At 40.0% G+C, this 27,026-nt stretch overlaps 1 protein-coding gene across 2 annotated transcripts in view; it reads right to left on the bottom strand.

Annotated features, from left to right (window-relative positions):
• TBL1X (transducin beta like 1 X-linked) overlaps positions 1-27,026 on the bottom strand; it is a 475,925-nt gene that overhangs the window by 48,228 nt on the left and 400,671 nt on the right. For both annotated transcript variants that reach the window (XM_077480837.1, XM_077480836.1), the window contains 4 exons: positions 23,782-23,914; positions 16,002-16,143; positions 10,921-10,984; positions 7,608-7,705 (listed from right to left, as the gene is read on the bottom strand). In XM_077480837.1, the coding sequence (XP_077336963.1) occupies positions 7,608-7,705; positions 10,921-10,984; positions 16,002-16,143; positions 23,782-23,914 (437 nt within the window). The remainder of the gene's footprint in view (positions 1-7,607; positions 7,706-10,920; positions 10,985-16,001; positions 16,144-23,781; positions 23,915-27,026) is intronic.

Here is a 27,026-nt window from a genome sequence, read left to right as displayed (position 1 = left end):
AAAAGAAAGTGAAAACTATGTAACTTCAGCTGAGAATGTGACTTTTTCCTACATACAGAAATAATGGTTGCCATTAAAATATTTTTACTGTAAACTGCTCTACCTTTTGCACATTAATTGAATTTTCATCTGGTACATCTGTGACTTATACACTATGATTTGTTCAAACTGGAAAACTTTTATATTTTATTACCATATTAGTCACCACATAGGCATTCGTGTACATCCATCAGTATAAAATGTTGTTATTTTAACTGTTTCTAAGCATTCCCTCTAATCATCTTGATTTTTCGGGACTCCGCTAAGCTTTGAACCTGGGTCCCATGGGTCCCATCGACCCACGCCATGTTCTGGCTTGGGTGCTGAAATGCTTGTTCTATTACCTGATGCTGGTATCTGACTGACACCGTACAGGACAGTGGGGGAAACCAATCCCCATTTCCTGTTTAGAGATATATGACCAAAATCTCAAATGACCATAGTGTGCTCTGAGGTGTCACACTGGTCTGAGGTTTGAAGATGTTTGAAGATGTTGTCGGGGGGGGGGGGCTGATATGAGGTCTGAAGAGGGGCTGATCTGGGGACTGGAAAGTGGCTTAAATAAAATTGATCTGAGGGAGATCTAGGGTCTAAAAGAAAGTTTAAGAGAGGCTGATTAGGGGTCTTAAGAAGTTCTAAATATAGGCCTGAATGTTAAAGCGTATCTACCCAAACCTTGTTTTTTTAGTAATGGATATAATGGAAAAAGTTTAGAACTCATGCCATGTTTTACTTCTATTTGGGTCTCTATTAGAAGGATATTCCCTCACTTTCTGTTCTTGGAACATCGCTGTACCAGACAGAAAGTGAAGAAAAATTGGCCACAGGCAAATGTACAACAATAAAAATCTGAAAGTTGTTCTAGCGTATGGACTACTTTTACAAGACAGAAAGCTAAGGAATATCTCCAACGGAACCTCCAATGACAGTAAAACATGACAGGAGTAACAATTATTCCACACTCTATCCCAAACTAAAAACACACACTCAGAGGGCACTGGTCTGGAGTCAGCAAGTTAAGGGGGGTGATTTAGGGTTTAAATGTTTATGGTGACAGATGCTGGGGCATTTTTTCCTCTCGCTGACCAATGAAACCTCTGACTTAACAAAATACGAGACATTTTTTTTTCTGTTTATTTAAATGACACCAGGCATTTTTCTCCCACTGACACTGGACATTTTCTTTTCCACTGACCAACAACAATGGGGATTTTTTTTCCCACTAAGTAGCTCTTAATTTTTTTTTTAATGACGCTCTTCTTTAGAGTAGTCTCAGATAGAAAGCATATGCAATGGTAGTTTTTTTTTTAATTTGTTATTATATTTTGCCCAGAGGTTTATGCATGTCTGTAAGACCCTCAATTGTGGCACAGTGTATTGTGGGTACAAGGACTGCAAGAAAAATGAGCAGTATATACTGTGAGTAGACACAGACTCTCCTTAACCTTGCCTCTTTAAATCACACCCAATATTCAGTGCTATGTAACCATACTAAAATAATTTTTTTATATATGCAAGCACTATATCAACTCTAGACATAACATAATATGCCAACAATGCAGATACATAATCTATATGTTATATATTCATACTGTATTAATAAGCACTGACTGAGAGGTACAATTCTGATGTCCTGCTGATCATGTTTATCTGAGATAAGCGTTAAAGAGATAAGAGATCATAGGAATTTGGTGAGCCTTTCATCTAACTATATAACACAAGAGCATGGAGGTGGTGGACATTCAGTGGTAGAGTTGAACACCAATTGTTTAGAGAGGGGGTCAGCAGCCTGTAGATCGTGATCTACCAGTAGAATGTGGACAGGTGACTGGTAGATTGTGGTCTGGGCTTGCTGACCTGGCATTCCAGAGCATCAAACAAAGTGCAATGCAGATGGACTACTTGTAAAGTTGGAGCTGTTGTAGGGAGCAAGAGCTGCATAAGCTGATGGATCCTCTGTAGTGCTTGCTCCTGACCCATGCGGAGTGGCCCCATTTACTTGAATGGGTCGTGATTGGAAGACAGTAGCATGCACCAAAAGCAGCAGGGTGCTTAACTCCTGCTGCAGCATGTGTACACCTTTGGCTGCTGCCTCAGCAGCTAAAGGGGGTAATGATTGGGGCAGTAAAGCTGCAACTCAACCGCAGGAATTTATGTTTAAATGAGCCCTAAGTGTGCTGCTGTCAAATGCATCTAAGGGCTCATTCGCAAGTGCAGCAAGCACTGCTGTTCCTCTAAAAAGCAATCTGAGTGTGTTTGATAGGTAGTGAGGAGGTGATGTGTTGCCTCCTCACGACTTGATTTAAACCCATGATTGCAGTACACTGTGACATGGTAGTATGGCAATTACAGGTTTAAAACTGGTGTGAGGAGGCGACACTGTGCCCGTGATCCTTGACTTCTCCCATGTTGTTCAGGTAGATCCCCACCTCTTTAGGGGTTTAGAGGATTTAATATATACAGTATATATAGAATTTAGTTGATTCATGAACACTAGGTGTGGGGGGGGGGGGGGTAAGCAGCCCATAGATTACTCAATTTTCAATTACTCAATTTTCTTTGGAAAAGAAAGGAAAGAAATTCACTAGTTACCCCGTTAACACAGTTAGTGGTAATGGGGGGGGGGGGATGCTTCCATGAGCGCTATTGTATTCTGCCAGCGGGAGCTCTTCCGGACAGCTGAACACAGTGATTATTGCATGTAAAAAAAATTCAGCTGGCTAGTTGTACCCAAGTTGAATGAACGATCAATGTGGGTACAATCAGTCTGCCCATATATGGATCGACATTCGGCTGGGCTCTGCTGACGATTGAAATTTCAATCCATGTATGACGGGCTTTATTTTGCAGCTGGATGTAAGCAGGTGTATTGTTAGTGCATAGATTAACCTTTATTTATGTGTAGCCACACCAATTTTTGCAGCAATGTGCTCTGTCTTGTAATGACATTCTAAAGTTGTGAGGTATGTTTCTAGCAAAACATCCTGCTATCAGTGACATGTTCCTCTTGTGTATATAACATATATAGTTTAGAGTTATATAAACTACATGGTAGATAAATTATCTGCATTTGATTAAAGATAGTGAAATTATTCTGAAATGGGAAGCTGTGACCTGTGTTATTTTATCAAGGGGTTTTATTAAACAGGGGATGCTTGCATGCAATTTATTAAAATCCAACTACAGATAACATAGTTATTTTAATTTTGGGTAGAGTTATTTTCATCTGAACTCCATTTTGAGTTTTTTCTTTGCTTTCTGTCCCCTGGACACCCATACCAGAAACGGGGTGCATGTGCATCACTGGGACGAGGGAGCATGGACAGTAAAGTCTCTATCCCTTCTCCATACTACTAAAATGTGTTTTAGTGCTTGTCTGTATAGCTGTTGGATAGATTTCCCATTACTTCCTGTTCTGACAAATCTCCCTAGTACAGATGCAGAAGTCAATAAAACCTGACAGAGTCTCAAACCCCTCCAGACTTTAGCTTTAAAACTCAAATCTAGTTGAATATTTCTGTCTGACACTAGGGCAGGAAATTAGAGAGATTCTACCTATTGGGGTAAAAGACAACAATAACAACATGACAGAGCATTTGACCCTTACCCATTGAAAATATTTATTGGCTGAAATATAAAAATTGTATCTCCTTTTCTTGTAAGTAAAGAAGATTGCAACCCATTAGCTGATACCATTAATAATATTGTACATGTTCCCGCACTATGTGGTCTCATAGATGAACAAAATACTGAAAGTTTGCATCATATCATGTGAACAAACTTTTGCTGGATCGAGTCAGGTCATCTATAACCTGCTGATAAGGAGGAGGGAACAATATTTGAAACTTCTTCAGGTTTCCATATTATTAATGTATGTGCACATGGGAGTCTATTATAACTACAGAAATATGGTTAAAATAAATTAATGGCATTTATTTTACTGTAGTTTTTATCTGTGTTTGCTGAGTCTTTTTGTCCAAGAAAGAAAGCAAGAAAGAGAGAAAGAAAGAAAGAAAGAAAGATGATATAGAGATAAGAACCAACAGTAAATAAAAACAGCTGCACTTTGCTATAGGATTAAAAGGACTGAAGAGGTTTTAAAGGCTTAAGGTTTTAAAGGCTCAAGGTTCTATGCATGAAGGTAAAAAAACCTTCTCTGTGTAGCATTCCCCCCAATACTCATCTGAGCCCCCTCTCGTTCCAGCGATGTGCTGGAAATCTGAGTTTTTCTTTTATTCCTCATTGGCTGAGACAGCAGTGGAAGCCATAGGTTCATGCTATTGTCAATCACAGTCATTGAGCCAATGAGGAGATAGTGGGGGTGGGGCTGAGCCGTTTTTCCTTTGTGTCTTATGGACGCATAGAGCAGGGTTCAAAAGTGGGCAGTGTCCCCAGAGCAAGCAGCTTGCTATTGGGGGTAATGGCTGAAGAGAAGGAGCCAGGAGCACCGACAGGAGACCCAAAAAGAGGAGGATCAAGACTGCTCTGTGCAAAACCACTGCACAGAGCAGATAAGTATGCCATTATTTTTTTTAAGAACATTTAATGTCCCAATAATAACATATAAAAGAGCATATGCTGAGACGCCTGGAGATAACATAAAAAAGTATGTTGGGTATGTTTTGTGGACATCTCAGATATGCAGTGTACATAATGGAATTCTGCTAATTCAGACAACCATGTTGTCATTTGGCTGTATGGACCAAATGTTCATTCTTGACTAATGTAAATGATGGGTATAATGTAAGTTCCCATGACACATCTGTTTTACATGCCCTAGTATAAGCAGCTCCCTACAGTCTGACTTAACTTTTCCACTGCAATCCCAAGACCTCAATACTTTAATAAATAAATAACTCCCCTCTTAGGCCGCGTACACACGGGCGGACTGTTCGCCCAACTTTGTCCGCTGAACAGTGTTTGGGCGGACAGTCCGCTCGTGTGTGGGCTTTCAGCGGACAGTTTCAGCGGACAGTTTGACGAACAAGGTTTTTCGGAAATTCCGTAAAACTGTCCGCTGAAACCTTGTTTCAGCGAACAGTCCGCTCGTGTGTAGGCTTGTTCGTCAAACAAAGTTGCGCGCATGCTCAGAAAGGATTTTCACGCCGAAAGTTATAATGCAGTGCATAGGACGTCGTATTTTTCGTCCCGTCGTACGTGCCGTTCACGTCATCGCGCACGGTTTCAGCAAACTGTTCGTTCGTCGTGTGTGGCCATGTCCGTCCATGCTAATTTTGAGCGGACTGTTTGCCGAAACTGTTTGACGGACAAAGTTGGGCGAACAGTCTGCCCGTGTGTACGCGGCCTTACTCTACCCCTTCAAAACTTAACTTGCCTTACCCTCTGCAATGTAGGGTGCTTCCATTAACAACACCTTTGAACTCACTTAATTCATCCTTACCAGTAGGGTGTTTGCATCAAAACATTCCCTCTCTTTACACAATCCCCCAGCCATCTAACACATTCTTTTGCAAACTTCAAAATATTATTCTTTTTTACCTTCAAAGAGTCATCAAACATGTTAAACATATATTTAAACATGTACGTCACACAATTACACATCTTGCAAACAAATTAAGCACTTATAATTACAATTCCAAAAACAAATATAGTGTCAACAAATATCTTAAGATATTTGTTGACACTCAGCAAAACAATAAATATCCGTTCCAATTTTAAATCGCATAGCCAAAACCCCTTTTGCCCATATGTACCACAGCAACAACATTTCTTAATTTCTTTCTTAACACCTTAAGTAATGATATACTAACATTTAAATTCACCCCCATACCTTATTTCATTCTTTAAAGAAAACATAGCAGATTATATGAACATACATACAAAAGTGCTCACCACTCTCACGATATTTGGGTATAAGCAAGGGAGATCTCTAATTTACTTTTTTCCTATTTCTGACTAAAATTCTTACCTACTTGATCGATCACTTTTATTCCCACAAGCACCAAGCTTCCAATGGGCATGTACACTTTTCCACAGCATTCCCAAAACGCTTCTACAGCATTCCCAAAATGCTTAAAGCCAATCTGGGCATAACATTATAGAAACCCCAACCTGCTACAACAAATAATCTACCAATACCAATCAGCAATCACAAGTTATGTATTACTTCTATGCAACAGAAAGAGAAGCAAAGATTTAGTGGACGCTGTTGGTTACCTAAATACCCTTCCCAAAAGGATACTGAACTGAAGACTCGGGCCTCCCAAAGAACCTACAATGTTACACTCCTGTGAGTGTGTCTATTAAGGCATGGTCCATCCTTCCATTCTCTTTAAATTTAAAAGGCTACGATTTTATCAGAGCCAGGGTAAGAAAGAATTTGTCAAAAAAGACAAAGGTCCATCCCACCGTGGATGATTGTCTTACCCAGACATGAGCCCCCATCTGAAAGGAAATAGTAGGTATTCTGGAAGACCACCCATCTATTAGGTACACCAACAGGACCCTCAGATATCTGGAGACACCATGAAACAAGAAGCAATTATGCATTTGTAAAATGTCTGCCTTTATTAGGCGTGTTACAGATTATATATGGTTCACCATACCAATAGAAAGAGGGACAGGGGGAGTGGTTAATAAATTATGTATTTGTATAGAACTATATAGTTATATGGTTATACAAGTCAGTGACCCTCCAAGATACCTCATCATGAGTTAACACGGGTCAACAGGCTGTCTGGTTATGAGTCATAATTCATGCATCCTGTCCCATGGCCTACCAACCCACAATGATGTATATATAGAGTACAGTGCTTGTACACGCATCTTTCTAAGCATTCTGTTATAGCTGCAAATTTAAGCTATCTTGTATACTGAAATAGCAGAGCATATATAAGCATATCAGTAACAATGGTTTTGGCATATTACTACATTTCAGAAGTTATCTGTTCCTCCATATATATATTTCATTCACTGAATAAATAATGACAAACATAAGCATTCAGAACTGGTTTGAAGCAGTGTATCTGAATATTTGATTGCTTAGTTCCCATTGATGGTGATGACACAAAACTCCACAGCAACGATCTAGGGTGGTTTTTGCACTCACATGTGGCATTACCGGTGTATTCAGAAAGTGTGCCATATTTGGACCCTGTTTTCTAAACTATGCAGAATGCTTGACTGTAGCATATGATAATTGGATAATTACTGGGTTGCCCAAATAGGTGTTACTTTTTGGGAGCACTTGTTTATATCTAGAGAGTTAGAAAGTGTGAGAACTATCTACTGATAAACAGTAACGTGATGAAACTTTGCAAGTATGGAAGTTCAGCTATGCAGCAATTTTATTAATAATGGGCATATTTGTCATGTTAAATTAAGAGTGATGATGGATCTGTTAATGTGTGACCAGCTTACACAGAGCATCTCGAAATCCTCCATGCTCCAAGTCCTCTATAAATCTATTTTCCAGGTCTACATGTAATCATCATAATCATATAACATTTGGCTAGCATTTCCAAGATAAATAGTAAATAAGAAACATTGATTTGTATCTTTTTATCAAAATCCATTTTACTTCCTCTTAAACACATTATAGAGCTTACCTTATCAACTCCCGCACTCAGTATATAGTTGCCTTTTTTGTTCCACTTTAGTGCAAAAATTGGACCTTTGTGCTGACCTAATGTGCTTGCGAGGTTGCCTGTAGGAAAAAATTTAAACACATTTATTCTTGAAAATGCACACTAGTATAACAATTGTTTTATGGCAATTTTTGTATCAAGGCATGGATGCAAAAGGCAAAATGCAAAATACATAAATAAATAAGTAATTAAAATAACTTGGACCCTGGCTACTGGCTGCTTCCTGAAAACATTGGTAATGTCATTAAGCCTTGCCACTGCCCCCTGGGAGTAAAAACTGAGTGTCCTAAAACCCAAGAGAGTGTAGGATCCAGTGATGATGCAGATGATTTTTTCGCTTAGACTTAACTTTATTATGTTGCACCACTTCCCTAAACGAAATCTCTCTAAAACTGAGCTGATAAAAATCCTCCCTGTCCATGTCCCTCCATTATTTTTCCATCAAAATTGGTAATGCAACTATCAAGCCCTCCCCTCACACCAGGGTACCAGGTGTAATCCTAGACTCCAACTTGTCCTTTCAGCCCCAAATCCAATCGTTGTCAAAAGCTTGTAGACTTCACTTCTGTAACATCTTTAAAATTCTCCCTTTTTAACCAATGAAACCACCAAGCTACTCATTCTTTCCCTTTTTATCTCTCTCCTTGACTATTGCAACTATTCTCTTCAGTCTCTCATAAATGCTGCTGCAAGACTCATCTACCTTACTAACCACTCAGTGTCTGCTACCCCTCCCTGCCAATCCCTCTGCTGGCTTCTGATTGCACAGCAAATTAAATTTAAAATACTAACTACAACATTTAAAGCCATTCACAACTCTGCCCCAAGTTACTTTACCAATCTTGTCTCCAAATATCACCCAAACAGTCCTCTCCGCTCCTCCTAAGACCTCTGCTCTCAAGCTTACTTGTCTCCTCCTCTCATGCTCTTCTCCAGGATTTCTCCAGAGCCTCTTCCATCCTCTAGAACTCTCTACCTCAATCTGACTGACTATCTCTTACTTTGACTTCCTTTAGGTGATCCCTGAAAACTCATCTATTCATAGGAGCATATCATGCCTTCAACTAATCTTTTATCACTTCCATCGGCTCATCCCCCACAGTTACAACCTTCTGTACCACTTGCCCTACCCTCTTAGCCCTTGTACACACGGTCGGAGAATCCGTCGGAATGTGTCCTATCGGACCGTGTTGTCGGATAATCCGACTGTGTGTGGTATGCATCGGACTGATTCCGTCGGAATATCCATCGGACCCAATTTTCCAACATGTTGGAAATATTTTCCGAGCAACTGGTTCGATCGGACATACTCATCATGTGTAGAGAATTTTGATCGGACCAAGTGCCACACATGCTCAGATAAAATTCCTACATCAAAGCTATTGGCTACTAGCCTGAACGTAGTCCCATCGTAACAAAATTACGTCATCACGTTCTGAATGATCGGATTTTTCGACAACTTAGTCCGACCGTGTGTATGCAACAGTTTCGGACAAGATCCGATGGACAAAATCTGACGGATTTGGTTTTCTAAATCTCCGACCGTGTGTACAGGGGCTTAGATTGTCAGCTCCTAAAAGCAGGACCCTCTTAACCCTCTTGTATTTTATTGTGCTGTAACTGTACTGTCTCCCTTTTATATTGTAAAGCACCGTGTAAACTGTTGGTGCTATATAAATCCTCTATAATAATAATTACATAATATTGTAAGGGTCTAGTAAACAAAAAGACCTAATGATTTCATGCAAGGTATGCTTTAAATCATTTAATTCCCTAAGTCAGTGTTGAGGATACAAGAGTGTTCAGAAGTTTTATTTTAATGTAATGCAACTCCAGCCTCAGAAAGCCTTTGAGATAATAGCAAAACTGTAGCATGCCTAACCCACTCAAAACAATTTAGCAATCTCAGAGCTAATTTTTCAAAGACAAAGAACATTTATTGCCTGAGCTGGGCAACCCCTGCTGTTCTTGACTCCCCAGCAGGTGGAACAAATTTCCACTTTGCAGACAAAATTTGAAAATCCTCCACTAGTTTTCAGATTTACCATGTCTTGCTTTTCCTATTTGTACTACACTAAAAATGAATGAATAATTGTATGTTCAGTCTCTATCACTCTATCATTTATAATCTCTAAATTGGATGTTTTTCACACATTACATATTAATAGAGTTTTGTTTTCATTTGTTCTCACCAATTTTTTTCAATAACAAGCACAGCCGGATTTTTTTGAAAAAACGAAACTTGTTGAAATGAGTCAGTGGGCTGTTAACACATTGTCATAAAACCACATTTTGTATGCACATAAGGTATAATGCATATTTATATTTCAAGTTGAAATTGTTTTAAATAACATGCATGATTTTAAGAACTTCTATCTAATGGCTAGGATTTATTTATTATTATAGTAAATAAATCTTTGTAGTAGGACAAATTTTGCAAATACCTCTTGGTGTATGTCAACCTATCCTAAGTACCCATTCTAGTGAATATATTCTAGTAGTACTCTTTAAATTATCCCTCTTGTTTATTCATATTTAAATATATTCATGTGCTTGTGTTTTCACTTGGTAAAGTTTAAATATTATAATTTACAGGAAAAATTAAAGGGCAAATTTGGCCCATAACAATGTCAAATACAGCCCTTTATGTTCATGTACCGTTGGTTGAGAACCTACTTTTTCTACTATTGGCTATTGATATTATTAAATATAACTTTTTTAGGCTTTGGATAAAGTACGGAAGGGCAAGATCTTGTATGAGCTTTGTTAATCTTGTGTGTCTTGATATTCCAGTTACTTTCCTGATGATCAGACATTAATGGGATGGGGGAGTGCACAGGCAGCATTTAAAAGGAAAAGACAGTTTTATCCCCCCCCCCCCCCCCTTCTTTCTTTCTTTTACATTGGAGAGATTTTCTTCATTGCCTATTCCAGTGAAGTTTTACCTTTCTTCGCTATATCCTTTAAAAAAGATCACAAGACCCATTTAATTTTTTTCTTTTTTTATAGGGGTGGGGGGGGGGGGGGGTAAATTTACTGTTTATCAAGAAAGACTACCTCTAACTGGCTGATGACACATTAAAAAAGGCATATGCAGACTGTGTGCCGCTTGGATCTAGTTTCTTGGTACATAACTGGAAGTCCTTAATAGTTTACTATGGAAAGTGGACAAATCATAGCAGATGACAACATTTGTTTGTGTTTGTTCTTTTACAGAAACGTTGTTGTTGCATAAAACACAATGTAAATACTAAATACACAATAATAAACATACCATCCTGCGTCCAAATTCTTGCAAAGCCATCATAGGATCCTGTAGCCAAGAGTGTGCCATCAGCCTGTGGGAGACCAAATATTAAAAATAAATATGGCATATTTAAGCTTGTATCCTGGAGATGGAACACTCAATTCAATGTGTCCCTTTTTTTTGAAAAAGTAATACAAAGCCCAATCATTATGGGGAACGTTTACAAAGCGTAACAGTGCATGTTCTCTGTAAGAAAAGGCATTAAAATAATTTCAGCGTCTATTAAACCATCTGCCATCAGCTCTAGGTGAAAGCAGTTTTTTTTGTCTGTAGCTAAATATAAAAAATGACAAGCTTTTGAAAATGCATGAAAAAAAAATGAAATACAGTTCATGGCATTTTTATTCAGTTATAGTTTTTAACCCTTAAGTTATTATATATATATATATATATATATATATATATATATATATATATATATATATATATATATTTTTTTTTTTTTTTTTTTTTTATTACATTTTTTACATGCTTGCTGTTTTATATTATTTATGACTGTATTACAAATTGATACATAATTCATCTAGGGGCTTTGTGTATATTATCAAATGTGATAAACAAACTTCTAAACTAGCTACAGCATTCTCTTCAAATGCCTTTTTAAGTTCACTTAAAGCCATCAAATCCAGTGATCAGCTAATATTCAAGTTTCAACGCTCACCTCCTGCACCTTGTTACTGGTCTATACTCATCATGAACGATGGCCTTCAGGCTAGGTTCACATCTAATGTCTTGTGAATGCACATTTTTGCATGTGTTTTTGTATGTTTTCGCGCTGCCTCGCCTGCAACAAGCACACCAAGAAATCTCATGTTCTTTTTTGGGCATTGAGCTTCATGTGTTTTTGGCACACTTGTCGCATGTCTACTTGCTATGTTTGGGGTGCCATTAACAACAAAATGCTACAGAAGATATTTTAACATATCCCGTATTTGCACTTTATTAGCTTTAAAGTCTACTGCTTTGCTCTGAGCCCTGATCAATTGAGAATAACGATGTAGTTCAGTCATTCTGCAATAGTGGGTATATGTAATAGGTGAACATTGCTGTCACATGTACATACTGTATGTTTTTTATGAACTATATGCAGAAACAAGGTCTGTTAGCCATTAACTCTAATTATTACGATTATCTGTTCTAATAAGAGTATGTATTCAAATTTCTTTTGGAAGCCAAGTCAGGGAAATGCTTTTCTGCTTAGGTGCAGTGTATGAGTCAGTATATCACATGGAGTGTCCTATTAGTCTCTTTAAAGCTGACCTCTAGGCAAACCACTAAAAACACAGGTCAAATATGGGGGCTATTGTACCTGCCAAAGGATTTGCATTTCTGTTCATACAGCTCTGAAATTTATATAACTCTACCTCACAGCCCTGTCAGGCAACAATGAGAACATTTTTTCTTCTCTTTTACACTAAGCCCTTGTACACACGGTCGGAGATTCCGATGGAATGTGTCCGATCGGATATTCCGACTGTGTGTGATCTGTATCGGACTGTTTCCGTTGGAGTATCCGACGGACCAACTTTTCCAACTTGCCGATCGGACAAAGTGCCACGCATGCTCAGATCAAATTCCTACACCAAAGCTATTGTCTACTAGCGTGAACGTAGTCCCTGAGTAACGAAATAACGTAATCACATCGGATTTTCCGACAACTTTGTCCGACCGTGTGTATGCAACAGTTTCGGACAAAATCCGACGGAAAAAATCCGACGGATTTGGTTGTCAGAAACTCCGACCGTGTGTACAAGGGCTTACACGTTTTGTCCCCTTCCAGCACACTAATGAGACCAACTTCTGTGACTTTTATCTTTTGCTGTGAGCATACAGATATATAAAAATGCACTCTGTATGTGCCTGATGGACTGTAATGCTGCATGAGGCATTAAATATACTATAAGATATGCAATCTATTGGAAGAGTATAGTGAACAGTGTTTCACAAGCAGTTTAGAAAATTAGGGCAATTTGATTGTGCAACATGGATAATAGTTTCAGACAGTTTCTTATGCTAGCACGTACACTCACCAGCTACTTTATTAGGTACACCTTGCTAGTACCAGCCCCCTTTTGCCTTTAGAACTGCCTTAATTCTTAGTGGCATAGATTCAACAAGGTGTTGGAAACATTCCTCAGAGATTTTGGTCTACATAGATATGATAGCATCCCGCAGTTGCTGCAGTTTTGTCAGTTGCACATCCATGACGCAAATCTCCTGCCACCACATCCCAAAGGTGCTTTATTGGATTGAGATCTGGTGACTTTGGAGGCCATTTGATTATAGTGAACTCATTGTCATGTTTAAGAAACGAGTTTAAGATAATTATGACATGGTGCATTGTCCTGCTGGAAGTAGCCATCAGAAGATGAGTACACTGTAGTCATAAAGGGATGGACATGATCAGCAACAATACTCAGGTAGGCCGTGGCATTTAAACAATGCTCAATTGGTACTAAGGGGCCAAAAGTGTGCCAAGAAAATATCCCCCACACCATTACACCACCACCACCAGCCTGAACTGTTGATACAAGGCTGGATGAATCCATTCTTTCATGTTTATGCCAAATTCTGACCCTACCATCTGAACGTCTCAGCTGAAATCGAGACTCATCAGAACAGGCAACATTTTTCTAATCTTCTATTCTACAATTTTGGTGAACCTGTGCAAATTGTAGCCTCGGTTTTCTGTTTTCAGCTGACAGGAGTGTCACCTGGTGTGGTCTTCTGCTGCTGTAGCTCATCCACTTCAAGTTCTGATGTGTTGTGCATTCAGAGATGCATACTGCATACCTTGGTTGTAATGAGTGGTTATTTGAATTACCGTTGCCTATCATCTCTAACCAGTCCGCTCATTCTCCTCTGACATCAACAAGGCATTTCTCTCCACACAACTACCGCTCACTGGATTTTTTCTCTTTTTTTTGACCATTCTCTGTAAACCCTAGTGATGGTTGCATGAGAAAATCCTAGTAGATCAGCATTTCTGGAAATACTCAGACCAGCCTGTCTGGCACCAACAACCATGCCATGTTCAAAGTCACTTAAATCTTATTTCCTCCCCATTCTCATGCTTAGTTTGAACTTCAGCAAGTTGTCTTCACCATGTCTAGATGCCTAAATGCATTAAGTTGCCGCCATATGATTGGCTGATTAGCAATATGTGTTACCAAGCAATTGAACAGGTGTACCTAATAAAGTGGACGGTGAGTGTAGATTAAAACTAAAATGTCCAAACCGCTATGATAACAATTAGCATTTATGCCCTAATGCTGACACTATATGATATAACAGCCTTAAATTTGCATTCTGAAACAACAGCCATTCTATACAATTCTTGGTTCCAGTGCAAGATTTACTTTTGAATCTAAAAAAGAACCCTCAAGTGGACGTTGACCTTAAATGGATCCCTACAATGTAAGAAAAACAAAAACATTAAAATGATAGAATATTTTGTATTAATAGCATAGCTCATAACTGTTCCTGATTTGGAGAGACTGTCCCTGATTTCGAACAAAGTCCCTCTGTCCCTCGTCCCTCCTCATTTGTCTGAAGGTCTGATCTATATAGTTGTATATAAAAGGCACATTTGCATCTTTCAAAAAGTATTTCCCAGTGCTAAACCTTTTATCCAATTTCTAAATGACTGTATTTGTGAATTTCAAAAGCCAATATAATGGAATAGTACTGGTAAAAAAAAAGCTCTCTTGGGTTTAACATCTCATTTTTTTTTTGCGTGATTCTCCTTGTAAGGGGCATGACAGGGTGTGTGTCCTATGCATAAATACTTTTGCTAATATGTATCTCTTTTTCCCATCTCAAAAAGTTGGGAAGTATGTCATAGAACAAAATGTCTGCTGCCACTTCAGCCTGTTTTTTTGTGTTTTGGAACATTCCATTGTGCCCTCCTCCTGTTTGCATGTTAGATGACCCAGTCCCTGTAATGCCATGTTAGAAATAGAACATGTTTTAAATTTTCCCACCGGAACTGCGCCGGACCGAGAAATCAATTCGTGTGTATGCTAGTCCGACGGACAAAAACCGATGCTAGGGCAGCTATTGGTTACTGGCTGTGAACTTCCTTATTCTAGAGCGGTTGTACGTCATCACGTTCAAATCCATCGGACTTTGGTGTGATTGTGTGTGGCAAAATCCGTTCATTCGGAAAGTCCGTCGGAACTCCACCGAAAGTCCGTCGGAAAGACCGTCGAACCTAGTCCATCGAAAAGTCCGGTTGTGTGTATGCGGCATTAGAAGCTCCTTTCCTTTTCATACTCTAAAGATGGTTTCTTTTCCATTGTGCTAAAATGTCCTTTAGACAGTCAGGGGGCTTTGAATTTGAAAAGTCTTTATATGTAAGAAATACAAATAAGCATCCTATGTATTGCTAAGCTTAGAATAATCTAAATTGGATTCCACTCTGAGTCTTCTTGCTGAGTTGACAATGCCTGTGGATCAGCAAGTTGTCATGCTCTGTGTCGCAGGAGGTATATCTTTTGCACAAAACCACAGTTGAAACAAATAATAATTTTTTTTACATTTGGCTCTTTGCTGTATTTTAAATAATTGATGTCACCAGTTGTTGCTAAATAAATAATAATGATAAAGCATATAGTCAGATCTTTAAAAATAAACTATTTTAAAACATGTTTTCAATTTAGTATAATACACCACGTACAGTAACCAATACATCTCAGTTTAGAGTACACATCTTCTCAAAGAGCAGCATCAAGATACTGTTTACACAGTTAACATCTTATTCTTTAGACATCCATTAGTAAATAATGCATACATTATTCATATAAAGCATTATGACTGTATTCACAATGCTTACAATATGCAAATACTTTTGCTTTGAAAGACCATTTAGCCATCTTAAAACTAGCTAAAGTAAACATTCTGCTCGTAAAAATAAATAATTCCATTGAAATGTTGAGTAAATATGTAAGTTCGAGGAAGATATCGATGTTCTGAAAAGTGCTAATTAGGAAAGTTAAGTAATTACTTCATGCTTAGCTTCTAATGAATGCTAACTGCAAGTAACTTACATTCCAGTCCAATGAGGTCACATCTTTGTTGCTTGGAACATCTTGCCCACCTTCTCGAATACAGTGTCTTAAAACTAACTGAGTGGAATTGCTACTGCTATTTTCATTCAAGTTCCATATTCTTGCTGTTGAGTCTCCTGACCTTGAAATTAAAAAAAACAAAAACAAAAGAAAAAAACAAATAGATTTTAATTCTTAAGCAGAACATGCTCCTTTTGTAAATAACAAAAGTTCATTTGGACTGATTAGTAAGTAGGTACTATGTTTACATATAGCGTTTCAGTTCCAGTCTAGGATTTTCTCATCTATTTACTGGCTAGTCAAGTTTGCCAGAGTTAATGTTTATCCATGCTTATGTGAATTGTGTTGTGTATTGCCATGAGTTGATGAGCCATGTTAAGTTTTTTTAAAAATTGTTTTAAATTGACTTGCATAGCAACTGCAGAGCAATGCGAATACAGAATGCAGGACTTTGCAATGTCCTTACATATTTCTATTCTAGAAACTGCAGCAGTTCATGTAATCTGATCAAAAATCACGATAATGTGAACCTGTGGTAATGCTATGGATATTATTTTTTAATAAGTATTCAATTAGCTTTTAAACAACCTTTACTAACCTCTGACACAGCAGGAACTGCAGAAAAATGAAACCTCAAATCAGTAATCAGTAGTAAAAAATACTGTTATATATTCTTTTAGAGTCAGCTTTAGCAACTAGACACCTATCACATCAAACAAAAGGCAGTTCCAGATGTGCAATAAGCATACTGTGCTTACAGTCAGTAGGTTGCTAGAGGCTTGCTTCCTTAAGTGGACAATTACTGTGACCTGCTGAGAGGTAGGTTGCTAGAGGCTTGCTTCCTTAACCAGTTGCCGACCGCCGCACGCCGATGTACGTCGGTACAATGGCACGGGCAGGCATAAGGACATACATGTACGTCCCTTGCCTCCCGCGGGTCGGGGGCCCGATCGGGCCCCCGCCCGGTGCCTGCGGCGGTCGGTATTCGTACGGGAGCGATCCCGGACGAGGGGACGGCCATTCATTCATGGCCACCCCCTCGCGATCGCTCCCGACGAATAGAAATCCCCGGTGACATCACTTCCTCTCCTGTAATGTAAACACAGGAGAGGAAGTGATGTATTCTCTCCTCCGTGTCGGTATTTTTCGTTCCGACACGGAGGAGAGCGGATCAGTAAGTTGCACCAACACTCTACACACACAGTAGAACATGCCAGGCACACTCACACCCCCCCTTTACCCCCCGATCACCCCCCCAATTACCCCTGCCCCCCAGTCACAGTGACACCAATGTCATTTTTTTTTTTTTTTTTTTTTTTTTTTGCATTGGTGTCATTTGTGACTGTAATAACTGTTAGGGCAGTTAGAGTTAGCCCCCTTTAGTTCTAATGTACCCCCCTAACCCCCCCAATAAAGGTTTAACCCCGTGATCACCCCCCGTCGCCAGTGTCACTAAGGCTGGGTTCACATTGCAGCGGTTTATGAGAACGAATGTGATTCGCACCGCACTGCAGTGCAAATCACATCCGATCTCTGTGCGATTCGAGTTCAGCCATTCGCCGCACCCGCCGCACCCGCCACACCCGCCGCACCCGCCGCAAATTCGCACGGGACCCTTTTTTTGGCCCGCAGCAGAATCGGATCGCATGGGTGTTCACACCATGCGATCCGAGTTTGCAGATCGCACTGCGATATGCGAACTGATCTGGGGGTGTCAGTAACATTTCACTGACACTCCCAGCAGTTCGCATAGGGCAGTGTGAACTGCCGCCGGGAGGCATGCGATGCGGGAACCCGCCGCGCATTCGTGGCGTTTCCGCATCGCTCCAGTGTGAACCCAGCCTAATAAGCGATCATTTTTCTGATCGCCGTATTAGTGTCACAGGTGACGCTAGTTAGGCAGGTAGGTATTTAGGTTCGCCGCAGCTTTTTATAGCGCCAGGGACCCCCATATACTACCGCATAAAGCCCCCTGATTGCCCCCTAGTTAACCCTTTCACCTGTGATCACCATATAACTGTTACAGGTGACGCTGGTTGGTTAGTTATTTTTTTATAGTTTCAGGGCACCCGCCATTTATTACCTAATAAAGGTTTAACCCCCTGATCACCCGGCGGGTGTCATTTGTGACTAATAACTGTTAGGGCAGTTAGGGTTAGCCCCCTTTAGTTCTAAGGTACCCCCCTAACCCCCCCAATAAAGGTTTAACCCCGTGATCACCCCCCGTCGCCAGTGTCACTAAGGCTGGGTTCACATTGCAGCGGTTTGAGAACGGATGTGATTCGCACCGCACTGCAGTGCAAATCACATCCGATCTCTGTGCGATTCGAGTTCAGCCATTCGCCGCACCCGCCACACCCGCCGCACCCGCCGCAAATTCGCACGGGACCCTTTTTTTGGCCCGCAGCAGAATCGGATCGCATGGGTGTTCACACCATGCGATCCGAGTTTGCAGATCGCACTGCGATATGCGAACTGATCTGGGGGTGTCAGTAACATTTCACTGACACTCCCAGCAGTTCGCATAGGGCAGTGTGAACTGCCGCCGGGAGGCATGCGATGCGGGAACCCGCCGCGCATTCGTGGCGTTCCCGCATCGCTCCAGTGTGAACCCAGCCTAATAAGCGATCGTTTTTCTGATCGCCGTATTAGTGTCACAGGTGACGCTAGTTAGGCAGGTAGGTATTTAGGTTCGCCGCAGCTTTTTATAGCGCCAGGGACCCCCATATACTACCGCATAAAGCCCCCTGATTGCCCCCTAGTTAACCCTTTCACCAGTGATCACCATATAACTGTTACAGGTGACGCTGATTGGTTAGTTATTTTTTTTATAGTTTCAGGGCACCCGCCATTTATTACCTAGTCTCACTAGTGTACCCCTAAATTTAGGGGTGTCTACTTTCCAAAATGGGGTCATTTGGGGGGGGTTTGTGCCATCTTGGCATTTTATGGCCTTCAAAACTGTAACGCCCTTAGAAAGCCTGAAGGCGGTGCTTGGTTTTCGGGGCCCCGTACGCGGCTAGGCTCCCAAAAAGTCCCACATATGTGGTATCCCCGTACTCAGGAGAAGCAGCAGAATTTATTTTGGGGTGTCATTTCACATATGCCCATGGCATGCGTGAGCAATATATCATTTAGTGACAACTTTGTGAAAAAAAAAAAAAAAAAAAAAAAGTTTGTAATTTTCCCGCAACTTGTGGCAAAATATAAAATATTCCATGGACTCAACATGCCTCTCAGCAAATAGCTTGGGGTGTCTACTTTCTAAAATGGGGTCATTTGTGGGGGTTTTGTGCCATCTTGGCATTTTATGGCCTTCAAAACTGTAATAGGTAGTGAGAAGTGAACTCAAAAATTTACGCCCTTAGAAAGCCTGAAGGCGGTGCTTGGTTTTCGGGGCCCCGTACGCGGCTAGGCTCCCAAAAAGTCCCACATATGTGGTATCCCCGTACTCAGGAGAAGCAGCAGAATTTATTTTGGGGTGTCATTTCACATATGCCCATGGCATGTGTGAGCAATATATCATTTAGTGACAACTTTGTGAAAAAAAAAAAAAAAAAAAAAGTTTGTAATTTTCCCGCAACTTGTGGCAAAATATAAAATATTCCATGAACTCAACATGCCTCTCAGCAAATAGCTTGGGGTGTCTACTTTCTAAAATGGGGTAATTTGTGGGGGTTTTGTGCCATCTTGGCATTTTATGGCCTTCAAAACTGTAATAGGTAGTGAGAAGTGAACTCAAAAATGTACGCCCTTAGAAAGCCTGAAGGCGGTGCTTGGTTTTCGGGGCCCCGTACGCGGCTAGGCTCCCAAAAAGTCCCACATATGTGGTATCCCCGTACTCAGGAGAAGCAGCAGAATTTATTTTGGGGTGTCATTTCACATACGCCCATAGCATGTGTGAGCAATATATCATTTAGTGACAACTTTGTGTAAAAAAAAAAAAAAAATTTTTTTTTTGTCATTATTCAATCGCTTGAGGCAAAAAAATAAAATATTCAATGGGCTCAACATGCCTCTTATCAATTTCCTTAGGGGGTCTACTTTCCAAAATGGGGTCATTTGGGGGGGTTTTGTACTGCCCTGCCATTTTAGCACCTCAAGAAATGAGATAGGCAGTCGTAAACTAAAAGCTGCGTAAATTCCAGAAAACGTACCTTAGTTTGTAGATGTGACAACTTTTGCGCAAACCAATAAATATACAATTATTGACTTTTTTTTTACCAAAGACATGTGGCTGAATACATTTTGGCCTAAATGTATGACTAAAATTGAGTTTATTGGATTTTTCTAATAACAAAAAGTAGAAAATATCATTTTTTTTCAAAATTTGCGGTCTTTTTACGTTTATATCGCAAAAAATAAAAATCGCAGAGGCAATCAAATACCATCAAAAGAAAGCTCTATTTGTGGGAAGAAAAGGACGCAAATTTTGTTTGGGTACAACATTGCATGACCGCGCAATTACCAGTTAAAGCAGCGCAGTGCCAAAGTGTAAAAAGACCTCTGGTCATTTACCAGCAAAATGGTCCGGTCTGAAAGTGGTTAAGTGGACAATCACTGTGACCTGCTGAGAGGAATGCTGCACTGTGCCACCTGATGGTCAGGCTTGTGCGAGACCTGTATGTTGATTATACACAGAAAGGTTTCTTCCTCCCATTACCAGGTACAAACAGGAGGTGTCCAAGATGTCCCTAGTCTGTCCCTTTATCCACAGGAATCTGTCCCCAGGTTAGGCCTCTCTCTCCCTCACAAGTGGGTGTCTGTCCCTAACTAATTTCCCTACTCCGCAGAGCTACTAAAATGAAAGCATGGGCTATACAGGTATACCCCACTTTTAAGTACACAATGGGGTTTATTTACTAAAGCTGGAAAGCAAAAAATCAGGCTCACTTCTGCATAAAAACCAATGAGCTTCTAACCCCAGCTTGTTCAATTAAGCTTTGGTAATAAAACCTGGAAACTCATTGGTTTCTATACAGAAGTGAGCCTGATTTTGCACTTTCCAGCTTTCGTAAATAAACCCCACTGTGTACTTAAAAGTGGGGTATGCCTGTATATCCCAAATATTAAAAGGAAGTGTCCAATTAGACACAGCCTCTTCCAAGATGGCACCCAGAGTGCATGGTAGAGGACATAATTGTGATATGCCCAACTTCACCCTAGTTTCTCATTTGCAAATCCATTTCCTCCTGACACATAGACGGTTCTCCCTAAAACACTAATGGGTTTGATTTACTAAACAGGAGAGTGCAAAATCTGGTCTGCATATGAACCAATTAGCGTCCAGTTTTTTTTTGTCAAAGCCTAGATGAACAAGCTAAAGTTATAAGTTGTTTGACTATTATGCACAGATGCATAACATTTCCACTCTCCAGTTTTAGTAAATGAACCCCAATATCTATATCCAGGCATGGATTTATGCCTAATGCTGCCCTAGCCATGCCTAAATTAAGATGCCCTTTTGTACAAATGCTGCTCATTCCGTCTTGTGATTATTATAGCAAAATCTAATGCTGCATTGGAATATTGAAGGCAGCATAGGGTCTTTCCTTATATTCAAAGTTACTTTTCAACAATAAAGATCAACAAACAAGAGAAAGAAGGCATATATAGAGTGTAAAAAAAGTATTGAACACATCAGTATTTTTCTATGTAAATATATTTTATATAAGGTGCTACTGAAATGAAATTTGCGCCACATGTCAGTAACAACCCATGCAATCCATACATAGAATGAAACCAAAACAAATATGTTCAGAAATTAAGTTATGTGTAATAAAATGGAATGACACAGGGAAAAAGTATTGAACACGCTAACTGAAATGTATTTAATAATTCATACAAAATCCTTTGTTTGTAGCTTCAAGACACCTCCTGTATGGAGAATCTAGTTGCATGCATTGTTAAGGTGTGATTTTGGTCCATTCTTCCACACAGTCTTCAAATCTTGAGGGTTCCATTGGCCTCTTCTATGAACTCTGATCTTTAGTCCAGTATGTCACAGGCTTGTCTAAATGCTGTGCAGCAAATTTTAAATGACCTTCAACATGCTTTTTCTTCAGCAATGGAATCTTGCATGGAGAGCGTGCATACAGGCCATGGTGGTTGAGGGCATTACTTATTATTTTATTTGAAACAGTTGTACCTGCTAATTTCAAAAAGCAAAAACCCCTAATGGTGCACTTTTTTAGGCATGTATCAAATAAAAAAGTATAATAAAGTACCGAAAACAATGATTTATTAGTTATAAAGTATCATAAAAACATAGAAACCTGCTAATTCCCGGTCTTTATGAAGCTCTCCACAAGTGATCCTTGGCGCTTTTGGACAACTCTTCTGATAATTCCTTTCACTCCTCTGCAGGAAATCTTGTGAGGAACAGCTGGTAGTGGTCGATTTATGGTGAAATGATGTTCATTCCACTTCTGGATTATAGTGCTCACTGGAACATTCACAAGTTTAGAGATCCTTCTGTAACCAATGCCATCAGTACGTTTTGCAACAATAAGGTTGCAAAGGTCTTGAGAGAGCTCTTTTCTTTTACCCATCAGGAGATGTTTCTTGTGTGACACCTTGGTAATGAGACATCTTTTTATAGGCTATCAGTTGAGACTGAACCAGCTGATATAAATTTGCAATGACAAGGGGCAGGATTTCTTACTAATTACTGATAGATTTCAGCTGGTGTCTTGGCTTTCCATGCCTTTTTGCACCATCCTTTCTTCATGTGTTCAATACTTTTTTTTCTGTGTCATTCCATTTTATTAGACATAATTTAATGTCTGAAAATTTAATGTCAATGGCACCTATTAGAAATATATTTACCTAGAAAAATGGTGAAGTGTTCAATACTTATTTTACCCGCTGTATTTATATTTCTACACTAAACTACAAGGAATTCTCTGACTAATTTTATTTGTAATAACACCAAGGAAAAAAAGGTGATGGGGAGGCTTCAGATGATTGACAGTCTCAGTGTCAGTGCTGGGCTCAGCCCTTCCTTCTCTTAGCTGGCTGCTCAGCTTTCGGATAAGCGCCTATCTCTCCACAGTTATTCAGCTGTTGATGATATCCTGCTCGGCAGTCCTGCTAACTTAAGCTGTCCAGTCCAGAGGTTCTCTGCCTTCGCCTTGGTCAACATCACAAAAACTATCTCCTGCGATCCTGTTCAAGACTTGCTTTGCTGACATCCCTTCTGGTTCCAGATCCTGCTTGCTGTTCCACTACATTGATCCCTGACTTCTGGCTTGGCTGACTATCCGTTCCTGTTACTGATCTTTAGCTACGTTTTGACTATGTTTGTTCTTTTTACTTTTATTATTAAACAAGTGTGATTTAACAGTACTTCTGTCTCAGTCTCATTCATGGTTTCTGCCACTCAGCTTTGCTCCTGTATGTGGTGTGCAGTGTATTGTGTTTCCTCACTGAGCTCTGCAGTGTGTAATTTCAGCTTTCCACCCAAGATTTATAAATTCTGCACCTTGAACAGACGTAGAGAAGGAAAGACTGTAGACAAACAGATACAACTTATGTAGGAGGATTTGTTTCATCTCCATGTATCACCTGAGGACAGTAATTTCACTGGTTATTTGGAAGGGTTTACAACCACTTTAGGACCTTTTAGATGGATGTCATGCTGAACAGCAAACATAATTTTTTGTAACATTCACTTTTCATTTGCTGCAGACCACACACTGCCTAGAGCATTCCTTTAATTAATATTGCTCTGATTTTACATAACTGCTATCTGACTTACCCAGATGCTAGGAGATCACTGACTGGATTCCAGGCACAGATGAACACTTCAGATTCATGTCCACGTAGCACTGTTGCTTTATTAGGTGGAATTTCCACATCACCATCAATTTCCATTGGTTCTGCATGGTTATCTGCAAAACACATCAGAATCTAGTTAAGTGTCCAATATCTTAAAATGGTTATTTAATGATACTGTCAAATGCTAGTAAGGAAGAGTCATTTAAAATTCTGTCCTGTATCTCTTTTTAATACAATGGAAGCACTAAAAGTAAATTGAATTGTTAAAATTTCAATGAACTGGAATAAGCCCTTTTCTATTTAATATGCTTTATGGGAACTTCAAGTGTGATGGCATTTGACAATGTAATTACATTTAAAAACCAACTCTACAAGGACAAAAACACTTAGGATTATAATGATTCATCAGAAATATGCTGCATCTTATGTGAACTGAGGAATACTGCACTATTAAAATCTCTTTACTCTAAATCAGGTTTTGTCAGCTGCAGTGCTCACTGCCCCCCCCCCCCCCCCCAGAAAACTGCCTTGATTGGGAGTGTAAAAGTACCAAATAGAAGCAATAAACTGTAATTGTCTGCAACTAAAATGCTACATGTTACAGTGTCAAATGAGGGCAGGATTCTGAGTTAGCAGGGGCAGACAAAGACTAGGGGTTCACCAAATGATGTGTAAGTGTGGCAGAAAAAAGCAATCGAGGGTGGATGAGAAAGCATGGGGGGGGGGGGAGTACAAGAGAGCTATATGGACAGAGTCAAGAGGAGGGAGAGAAATTAAGGAAAAGGGGGGGTGGCATGGGAGAGGGGGGAGGGGCTGTGTTGAGAGCGTGCATTCACCCCCACAGTATCCTTGAACCTAAATATTTATTTGGTGGTCAGATATCTACAAAGCCCAGATGTCTTAAATTCACATAGGTGGCCCTCCTCTCTCCTACCTAGTAGGTAGAGGGGTCAATCTCACAGTCCTTCGTGAGTGGGATCTGGGGTAGTCAGCATGTCCTTAAAGTAATTCAAGAAAGTGATATTAGGGGAATCATGTGTTGTAGAATTTCTCTTCTGAATTGTAGAGAGTAGAATTGCAGAGAGTATTAATGAAAATGGCTAGTTTTACAATAATGTGAGTAAAACTAGCCATTTTTATTAATATAGTTTTGAAATGTTACTACACTATCAGAGATCTCTTCCTTGCATATCACTATTGAGGAGAGTATCAGGCAAGATCCCCAGGATTTTCACGGAGGAGCCCTTTCTGATTCCAGAGGTCCTCAGGCCATGTTCACTATTAAAAAATATTCTTGGAGGCAGGCGGAGACATATGGGCCCCTAGAGAGATCCATTTATCTAAGCAGCAGTAAGGTGAAAGGCTAGAGAGCACTGAGGTGTCACAGCAACTATAAGAAAAAACACCAGTCACCTTATACATTTGGAAGAGATAGTTCATCCACCCCCTCACCCTATCAGATACTGCAGTGTCTGCACTTGGACTTCATTTTAGTATATATTAGTCAATGCACATGTATATGATTGTGACATTTGTGGTAACTTTGCATATTGTTATTATTAGTTTATTGCACTTATTTGTATATGTGTGTTATATATTTATTTGTTTTATATTTACACATTCATATTCATTTAATCACTTGTTTGATACAAAGATACTTTACAGCTCAACGCCACCACTCTATTATTTTTTCATAGGCATATCATTAACTTTTATTCATATAGTTTCAGCAATACCTGATTGATGTGAAACGATTGATTTCTGTCCTAAATTCATTGAAGTCAGGTGGGGATTTACCTTTTGGACATATCTCCAAAATGAGTAAAGATAAAAAGCAATGCCAGAAAATGTGTAGCAGCATAGCAATGCCAGAAAATTTGTAGCAGCGTGTCAGGTTTCTTTTGATATTTCCAGCATGCGTTAGAGATATTGGGATAAAGTTTGTGGAGGCACATTAGGGCTCCATACTAGTGGGATAAGTTTGTTATTAATATTGGATGGCTTATGTGTAAGCTGGAAGGCATCTATTTAGGTAAAGGAAAGTGAGAATTTAAGTTCTTGCTCTGATTTATGCATTTATGTGGGAAAGCATAACCCACTGGGGGAGAGTTTAGTACCCATAATATATGGCAGAGCATATATACAGTAGGTCCTCAAACAGTTACTGGTCAAGAGCAGGGGTGTCAAACTCAATTTCATCACAGGCCGCATCAGTAGTATGGTTTTCCTCAAAGGCCATTTGTATTTGGGAAGTGTACATCCAGAATTTAGGAGTGTATTAAGTATAGAGTGCAGGGTTCAAGATTACACACTGTACAAAGTTCAGTAGCATGTTACGTACAGAGTGCCAGGTTCAGGGGTCCCCTATGTACAGAGTGTAGAGGTGTGCTACATACAGAGTGCATGGTTTAGGGGTGTCCTGCCTCCAGAGTGCATGGTTTAGGGGTGTGCTGCCTACAGAGTGCAGGGTTTAGGGGTGTGCTGCCTACAGAGTGTAAGGTTTAGGGGTGTGCTATGTACAGAGTGCAGAGTTCACATGTGCGCTTTGTACAGAGTGTAGGGTTTAAGGGTGCAGTGTGCCACACCAATGAGGACCCATGCCCTGCCCACCTGACCCAGTTCTAGTAACTACTTATGTAAATAGTTCTAGTACCGCCCTGTGTAGGCAGCTCTCTCTAATACCCATCTATTTGTCTCTGTTATACCTCCCAGTCTTAGCAGCTTTGCCTCACATTGCAGGGAGATCATCCTGCCTTTCACATTCTGGAAAGCTGTCCTTGTTGTGCCCTGGGTGAGGGATATGTTACATCCATAAACTTCTGAAAGCAAAACAGTCCCTTGTAAATATGGAGGGCTTTTGTGTTTACAAATGGCAGTGGGAAGCGGAGGGTGAGAGCTGGTGGCTGCACAATGGAGTTCCACCATGTAGCGGCTGCAAAACTGGGTCAGGTTGCCTCATGACAAGGCCTGGCAGGCTGGATTTGGCAAATGGGCCTCGTGTTTGACATATGTGATCTAGAGAGTTTGTCACACTCTAGAATGGCTCTCAAAAATGAAATAATTGATACGCATCCTTTTCATTCATGGCAGAGGAGATCAAGGTTTGGATTTTTGCAGAGAAAACCAATCAGTTGTGGCTATAAAGTGGGTAAATCTGTATTTGCCATGCTTCTTAAAGCATTGAGGTGCTTGTTTTCTGCACCTGCTGAAAAAACTCGGTTCCGA

The sequence above is a fragment of the Lithobates pipiens genome, unplaced genomic scaffold (assembly GCF_037356315.1).
Source record: "Lithobates pipiens isolate NorthernLeopardFrog02 unplaced genomic scaffold, aLitPip1_a1.2 Scaffold_16, whole genome shotgun sequence".
NCBI classification, from domain to species: domain Eukaryota; kingdom Metazoa; phylum Chordata; class Amphibia; order Anura; family Ranidae; genus Lithobates; species Lithobates pipiens.
The sequence above is the reverse complement of the archived record's forward strand: the minus strand, read 5'-3'. Positions and strand labels throughout refer to the sequence as shown.